General features: G+C 43.3%; 2 protein-coding genes and 1 pseudogene across 2 annotated transcripts; 2 read left to right on the forward strand and 1 right to left on the reverse strand.

The window, feature by feature from the left end:
- The first annotated feature begins 256 nt into the window (after nt 1-256).
- Nucleotides 257-3,393, forward strand: LOC123461529 (lysozyme C, milk isozyme-like). Its single transcript, XM_045152223.1, has 3 exons — nt 257-587; nt 2,571-2,729; nt 3,311-3,393. The coding sequence occupies exons 1-3, from the start codon at nt 257-259 to the stop codon at nt 3,391-3,393; spliced, it is 573 nt and encodes a 190-aa protein (XP_045008158.1).
- A 2,549-nt stretch (nt 3,394-5,942) lies between these two features.
- Nucleotides 5,943-6,551, forward strand: LOC101612228 (motile sperm domain-containing protein 1-like). Its single transcript, XM_045152224.1, has one exon. It carries the CDS (start codon nt 5,943-5,945, stop codon nt 6,549-6,551), a length of 609 nt encoding a protein of 202 aa, XP_045008159.1.
- A 3,304-nt stretch (nt 6,552-9,855) lies between these two features.
- LOC101600285 lies at nt 9,856-10,178 on the reverse strand (annotated as a pseudogene).
- Between the last annotated feature and the right edge of the window lie 3,337 nt (nt 10,179-13,515).

The following is a 13,515-nucleotide window of genomic DNA, read 5'->3' on the forward strand; positions in this document are numbered from 1 at the left end:
TCCTCCACTAGGATGAGTAGGAAAATACCTTCATCCAGGTGCAGCTGAGCCAAAATTCAGCAAAGCGAACAAGCACAACCCCCTTTGAGGGCATTTCAACAAAAACACAAGACTTGGAAATCAAACTTCTTTCTCCTACTAACTCCCTTCTCTCCCCAGCCATTTCCCTTTTACATGCATGAGAGTCCCAGGATCTCCAGCAGTACCCCACCCCCCACCCCCCCCACATACGTACACACACGGCTTCATTCCTGGTATGATTCTTGGTTTCACCTCCTTCTCTGAAGTTCACACTTATTGGACCCTTTTGGGTATTTTGCCTGGAGCAACCAAGAACTTCCTGGCACAGCTGCCAATTCTAACCTACTCAGAGACACCTTTGTGCCTGAAGGGTATAAGAGATAGTACTGTCCTGGATGGTCAGTCCCAGAGTCCACTAACTGCAGAAATGAGGTTCATTCTGATCCTCTCCCTCCTCAGCTGCTTCCTTGCAGCTTACAAGGCCAGAGTCTTAACCACATGTGAACTGGCCCATGAGCTGAAGGCCCAGGGGATGGATGGCTTCCATGGCTACAGTCTGGCAGACTGTGAGTATGAACTCCTCTCTGTGCTAAAGTGACCCTTCTCCTTTATGAGTTCCTCTCTCATCAAGGCTCTCTGGTAACTCGGAGTGACTCCCACTCTCCTGACTGCCCTTAATGCCCCTGAATACCCTCCCTATAATTCCTGGCTAGGATTTTCCTATCTACAGTAGATTTTCATCTGATTCTCACCCAAATTACTTCCCCATCCTGGCCAGGAATAGTTCCTTGGACACACCCAGAGACTGATCTAACAGATGACCCTGCACCCTTGCTTTCACCTGAGTCCAGGTCCCTGAAGCACAGTAGAGCCTACTTCTCTCTCTCTCCTTTTCCTCTTTTGTCCGCCAAAATAATCTATATCTGCTATATTTTAAAAATCTTTTTTTTTTATTTATTTGCAAGCAGAGAGAAGAGAGACAGAACGAGAAAGAGAATGAGTGCACCCGAGCCTCTAGCCACTGCAAACAAACTCCAAATGCATGCACTGTGCATCTGGCTTTACATGGGTACTGGGGAAGTGAATCCAGGTCATTAGATTTTCAAGCAAGCACCTTAAGCGCTGAGTCATCTCTTCAGCCCCCTACATCTGCTATATTTTTTAATATTTTATTTATTTATTTGAGTGAGAGAAAGAGGCAGCAAGAGATAGAATAGGGGCCCCAGGGCCTCCAGCCACTACAAACTAACTTCAGACACATGTGCCACTTTGTGTATCTGCCTTTACATGAGTGCTGGAGAAATCAAACCTGGGTCCTTTGGCTTTGAAGGCCTTAACCACTGAGAAATTCTCAGCCCCTACATCTGCTTTGATTTTTAATATTTTATTTTATTTATCTATAAGAGAGAGAGAGAGAAGGAGGCAGATAGAAAGATAATGGGCACACCAGGGCCATGTGCTATATTTTTAAGTGCTGTTACACTTCTTGGTATCAAGAGGGATGATGGTAAGGCAATGAAAGGGTGCAAGAAGGACTGAGATTAAAGGCATGCACCATCACACCCAGCTCTTTGTCTGTACTTTCTTCCTGGGATTTTTCCACCATCTCTCTCTATCCCTCCTCTCCTGCATGTACTTTGTGATACAAAAATGAACATCAACAAGAATGGAGAGCCAGGCATGGCACACACCTTTAATCCCAGCACTTGGGAGGCAGAGGTAGGAGGATTGCCATGAGTCTGAGGCCACCCTGAGACTACATAATGAATTCCAGGTCAGCCTGGGCTACAGTGAGACTCTATCTCAAAAAAGAGTAGATATTTGTCTGGGAGATGGGGCCAGGAAAGGGACTGACCTGGGAAACAGACTATGCTTGATTGAGTACTAGGCATTTCATATTTATTTAATAAATTGATGTTGTATGTACACTTACTATGGGCCAATTGTTGCTTAGGACTGAGTACCTTATGCATTATAAATGACCTCTGACATTTAGAATCCCTCCGCTTCTCCATCCCAATCTTAAAATCAGACTTCTTTTTGGGGTTGGTTTGTTGGGTTGGTTTTGGTTTTGGCTTTTTGAGACAGGGTCTCACTGTGTAGCCCAGGCTATCCTGAAACTGGAGATCCTCCCAAATGCTGGGATTACAAGTATGCACCACTATGTCCAAATAAAAATGGAGTTTTTAAAACATTTTTAAATTTTATTTTTATTTATTTATTTGAGAGAAAGACAGAGTGGTAGCTAGAGAGACAAAATGGGTATACCAAGGCCCTTGAGCACTGTAAATAAACTCCAGACACGTGCATCACCTTGTGCATCTGGCTTACATGGGTCCTGGGGAATCGAACCTGCTGGGTTCATTTGACTTTGCAGGCAAGCGCCTTAACCGCTAAGCCATCTCTCCAGCCCTAAAAGCCGACTTCTAATTCTAGTAGCATTAATACAACACAACTTACACTTCATTGTCCCCATGGCTTATTGAGTGACCTCTGGTCACAGACCATTCTCCCTTTACTGCCCATACCCTTTGCTTTCTCTAACATAGGGGTCTGTTTGGCGGAGCATGCAAGTAACTTGAACACCCAAGCCTGTGATGGGAAAAGTGCTGATGACTGCAGTGCCTATGGAATCTTCCAGCTGAGCAACATATGGTGCAACAACAACCAGCTTCCCTCAGAAAATGACTGCAACACACCATGCAGCAGTAAGGACTGTGAATAGGAGCAACACTGGCTGTGCTGCCCCCTAACACCTGACCCTCCATCTCACTGAAGAAGATGAGCATGGGAAACAGAAAAACCTCAAATAGTCCTCATATCACAACAGGGTGTCACAGAGATCTTCTTGCCAAAGTAGAAGAAAAGAGACACGCTGACCTGTAACTAAGTTCCCTGATTCCCACACTCCATTTTATCTTCCTCATTCACAAGTTCCCATCTCTCAAGACAGTCACACTCTTCCTAGCACATGTGCACACACATGTACACACACACACACCTCTGCATCATTCTCCTATACACTCAGACACTGCACTCAACATGCTGAGCAGAGTTTTGGAAACAGAAGCTGTCCCTGATTGATGGGGTCCTGGATTACTACTCAGAGACAAGGCAAGAAAATCTGTACAATATGAAAGACAAACCCAAAAATGGATTCTAGAAATATAAAGGATTTCTGAACCTCAGGACTGAGTTTCCCCAAGAAATTCTGCCCAATATGATCAATTATTAAAAACTACAAAAGGGACTTATTTCACTTTCCCCACTCATCACTTTTTTCTTTTAGAACTCTTAGATGATGACATCAAGGATGACATCCTCTGTGCCAAGATAGCTGTGAAAGATCCTGAAAGGTCATCTACCTGGTAAGGGGGAAATGAAGGGCTAAGACGGAGAGGTGTGTGAGCAACATCTCTGCTGTAGGCTTTGCCCTGGGCTTGGACAGGGGTTTGAGACTGTTCTCCTGGTGTGAAGACGGAGTAGGATAAGGTGGAGATGCAGTCACTCAGCAGTACTGCCTCACCCATCCCAGTGTTGGACAGGCAAGGCTCTCTCTACCTGGGACTCTCTCACTGCATAAACTGACACCAGCAACTGAGCAACCCAAAGACCCCCACCCCTGATCGATGATTTCTTTCGTTACACCTAGGGATTCCTTGATAAAACACTGCAAAAGCAAGGATTTGTCCACATACCTGGCCAGCTGTGAGCTGTAAAACTGTCGCCAAATGTGGCTCCTGCATAAGGTGCCCAGAAGATGTACCAGTTCCTCAAGGTTCCTGGAAGCTCTGATTCTTCCTCCATTTCTGCCTCCAAAATAAAAGTTACTTAAGTTCACCTGTCTCAAGTAGCATGCTTAAGAACTGGGTCGTGATGGATTCTTGCTACATGGTATAGACAGCTAGCTGGAAGTCCTGTTCTAAGCCTCACACTGGTTTCCCATGCCTTCTCCAGAAAGACAGTTAAAGAAAGTTTACTTGAGAAAGTCTCATTTTCTCTCTCCCTCTCCCCCAACCCTCTATACCCCCCAACCCAGGGTACTCTAGAACTTTCTGTGTAGCTTGGGCTGTCAAACTCACACCCCTGCTATCTCTGCCTCTCAAAGATTACCAGACCTGGCCAAGATTTTCTTGAGTGTTAACCAATCCGAACTACAATTGACAGTAGAATATGCAATTGTGGAAGCCAGCTCTTATGATGCTAGTCAGCTCTCAAGAAACACATTTAGGGCTGGAGAGATGGCTTAGTGGCTAAGGCACCTGCCTGCAAAGCCAAAGGACCCAGGTTCAACTCCCCAGGTCCCGTGTTAGCCAGATCCACAAGGGGGCACACGTGTCTGGAGTTCGTTTGCAGTGACTGAAAGCCTTGGCATGCCCATTCTCTCTCTACCTGCCTATTTCTGTATCTCTCTCTTTCTCTCTCTCAAATAAATAAGTAAAAATAAAATATTTTTTAAAAAAGAAAAGAAACACATTTAGTGCAGGTGGTTCACCTTATTTTCCATCATCAGGAAGGAAAATTAATAGTGAAACAGAAGAAAATTAAGAAAGAGGTTTGGTTAGAGGTAGGAAGAGGATTGCAGAATACTAAAATGAAAATGTTGGCCAGCAAAGGAAGGGAAAGATTCCTTACAATGTGCTTCTCCAGACACAACATGGCCTGGATATCCATGACCTCACAGTACCTGACACTATCTCCACAAGACCATCATAACAGGAGGAAAAGATGCTGTCATCAAAATAAAAGACAAAGACTGATTGAGAGGGGGAGGGAAAATGATTGAGAATGGAGTTTTAAAGGTGCAAGTGGTGGGGGGTAGGGAATTACCATGGGTTATTGTCCACAAATATGGAAATTGTTAATAATAAAAATGAATTTAAAGCCAAAAAAGAAAAAAAGAAAAGCATGTTGGCCAGTGTAAGTGACTCAAATGCAAAAGAGTCCAAGGTGGATAGACAGGCTCTTTTCTCCACAAAGGCATCCATAAGCCCAGGTTCTTTCTTCTTTTTCTTCTTTTTTATTTTATTTTATTTTTTTCTTTGGTTTTTCGAGGTAGAGTTTCACTCTAGCCCAGGCTGACCTGGAGTAATTCACTGTGTAGTCACAGGGTAGTCTCCAACTCATGATGATCCTCCTACCTCTGCCTCCCAAGTGCTGGGATTAAAGGTGTGCACCACCACACCCGGCAAGCCCAGGTTCTTTCTATTATGCATCTCCATAGTTTTCTGTAGTGATGCTTTTCAGTGTGGCTCATGAACCACAGCACAACCTGGGAACATGTTAAAAATACCAATTCTTAGAAGAAGGACTCAGTGGAGGGGAGATAGGACAGAGAATTATTATCATGGCATATATATATATATGTATATATATTACATATATATGTATATATATTATATATATGTATGTATATGGAAGTTGTCAGTGAAAATTAAAAAACAAGAGGCTGGAGAGATGGCTTAGCGGTTAAGGCACTTGTCTGCAAAACCAAAGGAAGCAGGTTCAATTCCCCGGGACCCATGTAAGCCAGATGCACAAGGTGGCACATAAATCTGGAGTTCATATAGAGCTGGGCATGGTGGCACACGCATTTAATCCCAGCCCTTGGGAGGCAGAGGTAGGAGGATCGCTGTGAGTTCAAGGCCACCCTGAGACTACGTAGTGAACTCCAGGTCAGCCTGGACTAGAGTGAGACCCTACCTTGAAAAACCAAAAAAATAAAAATTAAAAAACATAAGGCAGGGCAGTCTGGAGACGCTGACAAAGGAGCAGACGAACAGTCACAGCTGCTATCCAAGGAGCCAGTGTTGCTGCCAAGATTGCCAAAATGTTTTGGAGCTTTTAACTGAATCTAAGAAAATCCAAAATAAATTTGAGACTATAAAGACAGAAGCTTCAGCAAGGGGGATTCAGTGCCAATGCAACAAAAAAGACAACCAGAGTTAGTAGAAGGAAATCTTCCTGTTTTTGTGATTCCCAGGGAGCTAATATTTCATGCAGATGATCAGTCAAAACATAAGCAAGTGTTGACTCTGTATAATCCCTATGAATTTGCCTTAAAGTTCAAAGTTTTGTGTACTACTCCAAATAAGTATGTCATCGTTGAGGCTGTGGGTGCAGTAAAACCTCAGTGTTGTGCGGATATTGTCATTCGTCATAGAGATGTTCAATCCTGTCACTATGGTGTAATCGACAAATTCCATGTCCACATTTCCGAGCAAAGCCAGAGGAAGGCTTTAGGAAGGAAAGAGGTTATTGCCACTCGTCTCCCATCTGCAAAAGAACAACAAAAGGAAGCAGAGGAAGAAAGGATAAAGGAACATTTGACAGAAACAAACAGAACTGTCTCTTCAGGACCTAGTTTACTAACTGTCTTCCTGGGAGTGGTGTGCATTGCGGCCCTGATGTTGCCTACGCTGGGGGATATGGAATCGTTGGTGCCTCTCTACCTCCACTTAAGTGTGAATCAAAAATTAGTGGCTGCTTATGTCTTAGGTCTTATCACAGTGGCTATACTAAGAACATAAGCAAGGATTAAAACTGATTTACAATGTAAATTTATCTTGAGAAAAAACACATAGGCCTGGAGAGCTGGCTTAGCAGTTAAGGCCTTGGCCTGCAAAGCCAAAGGATCCTGGTTCAATTCTCCAGGACCCACATAAGCCAGATGCACAAGAAGGCACATGCATCTGAAGTTTGTTTGCAGTGGCTGGAGGACCTGGCATGCCCATTCTTTCTCTCTCCTTTCTCTTTCAAATAAATAAATAAAATATAGTTTAAAAAAATTAAAAAGCAGGGCTGGAAGGATGGCTTAGCAGTTAAGGTATTTGCCTGCAAAGCCAAAGGACCCAGGTTCAGTTCCCCAGGACCTACGTTAGCCAGATGCACAAGGGGGCGCATGTGTCTGGAGTTCATCTGCAGTGGCTGGAGGCCCTGGTATGACCATTCTCTCTCTCTCTCTCTCCCTCTTTCTCTGTCAAATAAATAAATAAAAATAAATTAAAAAACATAAATTAAATGTGAATTCTTGGGCCCACTTCAGACTCTTGTTTTATTTTTTTAATAATATATTTGTTTGCAAGGAAAGAGGGTGACAGAATGGGCGTGCCAGGGCCTCCAGTCACTGCAAACGAACTTCAGATGCATGCAACACCTTGTGCATCTGGCTTACATATGTCCTGAGGAATCAAATCTGGGTCCTTAGGCTTCACAGACAAACACCTTAAATACTAAGCCATCTCTCCAGGCCCTGTGCTCTTGTTTATATCTGTCTTAGTGAACACTCCAACTTGAAAATTTGAAACTACTGCTCTAGAATATTTGTCCTCATTGACACAGACAAAGCTGGGTTGAAAATACTTCCATGTTGTTGTAAACAGGAAGATGAATGAGTGTGGAAGAACACACTTAAAGTATACAAATGACCAGGCCTGACAGAAACCCTTGTTGCTTCCATGTATAGTCCATATGTAATAATTTAATCATAGGCCATTCCTAGTTACAAGGGGTCCTAGGAAATGTAATCCCTTCCTAGGCAGACATGTGTCCCATTTCAATGCTATTGTAATATTATAAAATGGATTTGGGGGGCTGGAGAGATGGCTTAGCAGTTAAGCACTTGCCTGTGAAGCCTAAGGACCCCAGTTCGAGGCTTGATTCCCCAGGACCCACGTTAGCCAGATGCACAAGGGGGCGCACGCGTCTGGAGTTTGTTAGCAGTGGCTGGGGGCTCTGGCGCACCCATTCTCTCTCTCTATCTCTATCTGCCTCTTTCTCTCACTCTCTGTCACTCTCAAATAAATAAATAAAAATGAAAAATAAATAAATAAAAATGAACAAAAATATTTTAAAAATAAAATAAGTGGATTTTGGTGGGCAAATGGCAGCTACTTTCATAGTAATTAATAAATAATGAAATTAAATAATGAAGTGAATCATAATCACATTGGTTTCTACAGTGGCATTTGTGGGATATAACCAGAACAGTATTTTTTGTATGGTACCATCTCTTCAAATTTATTGGGGTACAAGTGTTTCTCCCACGTTTTTTATAGCTTTGTAATTTTTTTTTATTTGCGAGAGAGAGAGACACACACACACAAAGAGACAGACAAAAAGAGAGTGGTCATGGGCATGCCAGGGCTTCTTGCCACTGTAAACAAATTCAGACACATATGCCACTTTGTATATTTGGCTTTATATGGGTACTACAGAACTGAAACTCCACCATCAGGTTTTGCAAGCGCCTTTAACTGCTGATTCATCTCTCTAGCCCTGCTTCTCCTGCGTTTTTTGTTTGTTTGTTTGTTTTTTGTTTTTTTTGTTTTTTGTTTTTCATGGTAGGGTCTCACTCTAGTTCAGAATGACCTGGAATTCACTATTCACTATGTAACGTCAGGGTAGCTTTGTATGCATGGCATCCTCCTACCTCAGCCTCCCAAGTGCTGGGAGTAAAGGCGTGCGCCACCACTCCTGCCCTGCTTCTTCCACTTTTGTGCCATAATTTACTTGGTCACCCTAGGAAATAAAAGCATCTTAATTCTGTCCACATGAATCCTCCCTGCTTCTCTCCAGCTCTTTTCTTGGCCTCTCTATCATTCTCTATAGACTGGAAGATAACCTAAAAATGAAAAAAAAGTTCTCAGAATCTGTTTTGTAAATATTTGCAGTCTGCATTTTACTTTGGAATGTGGCCTCTGTTATCTAAAGACTCAGCTAAAACTAAAATGAAATCACTGAACCTTTTGAAATGTGATCTTCCAACAGTTTACAAATCACTTTAAGAAAGTAGGTCATAGGGACTGGGGAGATGGCTCAGTGGGTAGAGGCACTGGCTTGCAAAGCTTGCTGATCCAGGTTCAATTCCCCAGTACCCATGTAAAGCCAAATGAACAATGTGACACATGTGTCTGGATTTCATTTGCACTGGCAAGAAGCCCTGACATGACCATTTTCTTTCTCCCTCTGTCTCTCTTTACATTTTTTATTTATTTACAAGCAGAGAAAGATAGAAGAAAGACAAGCAAAAGAGAATGGGCACACCAGGGTCTCTAGCCACTGCAAATGAACTCCAGATACATGCACCATGGTGCACCTGGCTTTATGTGGGTACTGGGGAATCGAACCTCAGTGTTAGACTTTGTATATAAGTGCCTGAATTGCTGAGCCAACTTTCCAGCCACCACCACCCCCTCTCTCTTAAATAAATATTTAAAAAGAAAGAAAGAAAAATAAAAGAGGGGATGGTAGAGTGTGAGGCCCCACCCTCCCTGAGGAAATATTGGCAACTAATAGTTACTTGGGGAGGGAATGACATTTTCTTCAGTGGTGTAGCCACTGTGATAAACTGCCCATAACCCAGTAAACTTGAGCAAGAAACCCTAATTAGACTCAGTGGGTCACAAAAAAAAAAAAAAAAAAAAAAAAGGCATCAAAGTAGGAATGGAACAAAAGTTGGAAAGACGGGGTTCAGTGAGAGGAAATAGGGAATGGGAGGTGAGTATGATCAAAATAGATTATATATACATGTGCAAAACTTAAAAGGAAAATAAAGAAGCTTGTGGGGTTCTGTTTCATTTTGTTGTTATTGTTTTTCTTTTTTTAGCTTTTCCAAGTAGGGTCTCACTCTAGCTCAGGCTGACCTGGAATTCACTATGTTGTCTGAGCGTGGCCTCAGACTCACAGGGATCCTCCTACCTCTGCCTCCCAAGTGCTGGGATTAAAGGCGTGCGCCACCACACCTGACTTTGTGTGTTTTTTCTACAATAGACATTTATCGTGCTTCAGGTTTAACCAACTTCATAAAAACACAGATGCATCCGTAAATCTCAATTACAAAATTACTTTTTCGCTGCTCTTCTCTTTTCTTTCTCTAATAACCTCTCTCAGATATGGTTCAAGATAGAATTTTTCCTCCTCATATTTTGTCCACTGCTCTGGAGGTACAATCTGATGCCTCAAGGACAAGTCCAGTGTCCTTTTAATGTGAAAACATCCTGTTGTTATACAGGTTCTCAGGAAGCCTTGTTATGGCTTCTTTCACGTCTTCATCCTCGTATATTGTATCATTTCCAGTTTCCTGAAGCATTGAAGCACCATTTTCATGTACCATCCAGCCAAAGACCTGATGCTGAAACAACAGACCTGCCTGCCATTCTGACCTGAGAGTGAAGCCTTCTGGGTAAGTCCAAACTAGCTTGTTTTGTTGGGCTGTTTTTGAGACGGAGGTTTTGCTGCATTCTCCTGGTTGGCACTGGACTCTAATGCTCAAGCACTCTTCCTGGCTCAGCTTTCAAAGTAGCTTGGGACCACAGGAGTACCCAGATAGGAAGCTAGATGCCATTTGACCCTCACCACACCTTGTGTGCTATAGAATTATAGAAAACAGGACACTGAGCCAGGCATGGTGGTGCACGCCTTCAATCCCAGCACTCGGGAGGCAGAGCTAGGAGGATCACCATAAATTCAAGGCCACACTGAGACTACATAGTAAATTCCAGATCAGCCTGTACTAGAGCGAAACCCTACCTTGAAAAAAACAGGGGTGGGGGAGGAGGAGGAAGAGGAGAAGAAAGCAGGACACTGATGACTTCTTTGGTGACTGGCACGGTCACAGCCTTGCTCTTCCTGCAGCTGCCCTTTCCAGGTAGGCAGCTCTCAGAACGGATATCCTCACTCCTACTTCTGGGCTACAGATGCTGGTGCTGTGGCTGCTGGCCAATTCCTTTCCTTGTCTCATTGGCATCGCCATGGCAAAGTCCCAGGTTAATCCCTGAGGGTTCCCAGGTGAGGAGGAAGGACTGTATGAACCTGAGGTAAAGCAAAGCAGAAATACAAAGAAGCCAGCTTGCACTTCAGCATGGCTTCATATTGGGACTCATTCTCCTCCAGTTCTTCTGGAAAAATTCTCTGTACCTCCATGTTCAGCAAGATGGGTTCTGTGGCTATAAAACCCTGTCCCTTCTTGAGGTGGCAGAAATTATCATCCCTAACCCTTTGCCTCTACTTGTCATGTGATATTCTCAAGCACTGCAGTGGACAGAATATATATTTTCTGCATCTGATTAAAGTTGAGCTTTGACCATGTGTCTCATTTTGGCCAGAGGAATGTCTGTAGCTGTGACACAAAGAGAAACTACAATTGTGTTTGCAAAATATTGTCTGGCCTCTTATACTCCTGTGATTGCAGAAAAGAGTGTGCTCCAGAAAAGAAGTTGTACCCACATCCCAGAGTTAAACACGAGCCACAGCCCGGATCGCAATCCTGGAAGTGGAGTCTCCTCCTCATGCTACTCCACGGGTAACCCCCAGACTGGAGAGCAGAGAAATAGCGCTGCTAGCACTCGGCCACAGATCGCTTTCCTTTTTTGTTCTTTTGGGTTGTTCTCTTTGGGGGGGAGGGGGGAGGTGAGTTGTTTTGTTTTTCAAGGTAGGGTCTTCCTGTAGCCAGGCTGCATAAAAATTAGTATGTAGTCTCTGACTGGCCTCAACTCTCAGTGATTCTCCTACCTCTGCCTCCTGAGTGCTAGGATTAAAGGTGAGAGCCACCATGCCTGGCTCCTTTTTAAAATATTTTTTATTTATTTATTTTTATTACAGAGAGAAGAAGGGAATGAGAGAGAGTATGGCATGCCAGGGCCTCTTGATGCTGCAAATAAACTCCTGCAGGCATATGTACCACTTTGTGCATCTGGCTTTATGTGAACACTGGGGAATTGATACCAGGCTGGCAGGCTTAGCAAGCAAGTGCCTTTAACCATTGAGTTATCTCGCAAGTCCCTATTTACTTACTTACTTGTTTATTTATTTCCTGAGGTACGGTCTCACTCTAGCTCAGGCTGACCTGGAATTCACTATGTAGTCTCAGGGTGGCCTTGAACTCACAGCGATCCTCCTACCTCTGCCTCCTGAGTGCTGGGATTAAAGGGATGCACCACCACGCCGGGCTTCAAGTGCCCTTTTAAACAACTAGCAGGGTGCTTTATCAGGGGACTGCACTCTATACTTCCATGGGTGGATTTATATTGCTTACTCTTGTTTTCTGGCACTGGGACTCATACCCACTAGCAACTGCTCTATGTACACATGCACTCTGAATTACATTCAATTACAGTATGTATCCTAAACTCTTACCTGGTAGATATCAAAAAAAAAAAAAAAAAAAGGGCCAGGCTTGGTGGCACAGGCCTTTAATCCTAGCACTTGGAAAGTAGAGGTAGGAGGATCACTGTGTGTTCAAGGCCACCTTGAGATTACCTAGTGAATTTCAGGTCAGCCTGGGCTAGAGCAAGACTGTACTTTGAAAAACCAAAACAAAAAAGGGGGGAGGGGATATTTCAATGGAAATGTCCTCTATCTTAGTACAACCTGACAGTCCTCATGCATTTATAATTGCATTCTTATCCAAAATCTAATACTGTTTCTTTCCTCTCCTTACACAAACCCACCAATTTTGAATGTATGTATATATTTTTGTCAATGTTTATTCTGTATTTATTAAATAAAATTTCACTCTTCCATTTGACAATGCTTTGGATAATTTTATTTACCCCTACAGAAAAGTCAACTGAAAACCAAAGAATGGTGGTACATACCTATAATCCCAGTACTTGAGATAATTAGGCAGGAGAAGCAAAAGTCCAATTTGGAGCCGGGTGGGGTGGCACACGCCTTTAATCCCAGCACTTGGGAGGCAGAGGTAGGAGGATCACCGTGAGTTCGAAGCCACCCTGAGACTACATAGTGGATTCCAGGTCAGCCTGAGCTAGAGTGAAACCCTACCTTGAAAAACCAAAACCATAAAAAAGAAAAAGAAAAATAGTCCAACGTGGGCCATATAGAGATATTCTACCTTTTAAAAAAAATGCTAAAACTGGTTAAGGCATTTGCCTGCAAAGCCAAAGGACCCAGGTTTGATTCCCCAGGACCCATGTTAGCCAGATGCACAAAGGGGCACACACATCTGGAGTTCATTAGCAATGGCTGAAAGCCCTGGCACACCCACTCTCTCTTTCTTTTTCTCTTTCAAATAAATAATAAAAATAAAAATGTAAAAAAAAATGCTAAAACTGAACAGGGCCTGGTGGTGCATGCCTTCAACCCCAGCACTCAGGAGGCAGAGGTAGAAAAATCACTGTGAATTCAAGGCCACCCTGAGACTACAGAATGAATTCCAGGTCAGCCTGGGCTACAGCGAAACCCTACCTCAATAAAACAAACAAAAATAAAAAGCTAAAGCTACCACAGATTTTGGTCACAGAACAAATAAATCAAGATGGAAGCGTTTCCTGGTGACTAGTTCGATAGTGCTGGGGGTGCCATGCAGACTGCTGGGGAAGAATTGTCATTAACAGTCTCACATGGCTGTGGTCCCTGTATGCCACACTACTGAATAGACACACACATACATACACATACATACATGAAAGTAGAGGGAGAACTGGTTGGAAAGAGGGAAGAGAGCAGCAAAAGTAGGAGGGGAGCAAGAAAGGG

The sequence above is a fragment of the Jaculus jaculus genome, chromosome 6 (genome assembly GCF_020740685.1).
Source record: "Jaculus jaculus isolate mJacJac1 chromosome 6, mJacJac1.mat.Y.cur, whole genome shotgun sequence".
Classification (NCBI taxonomy): domain Eukaryota; kingdom Metazoa; phylum Chordata; class Mammalia; order Rodentia; family Dipodidae; genus Jaculus; species Jaculus jaculus.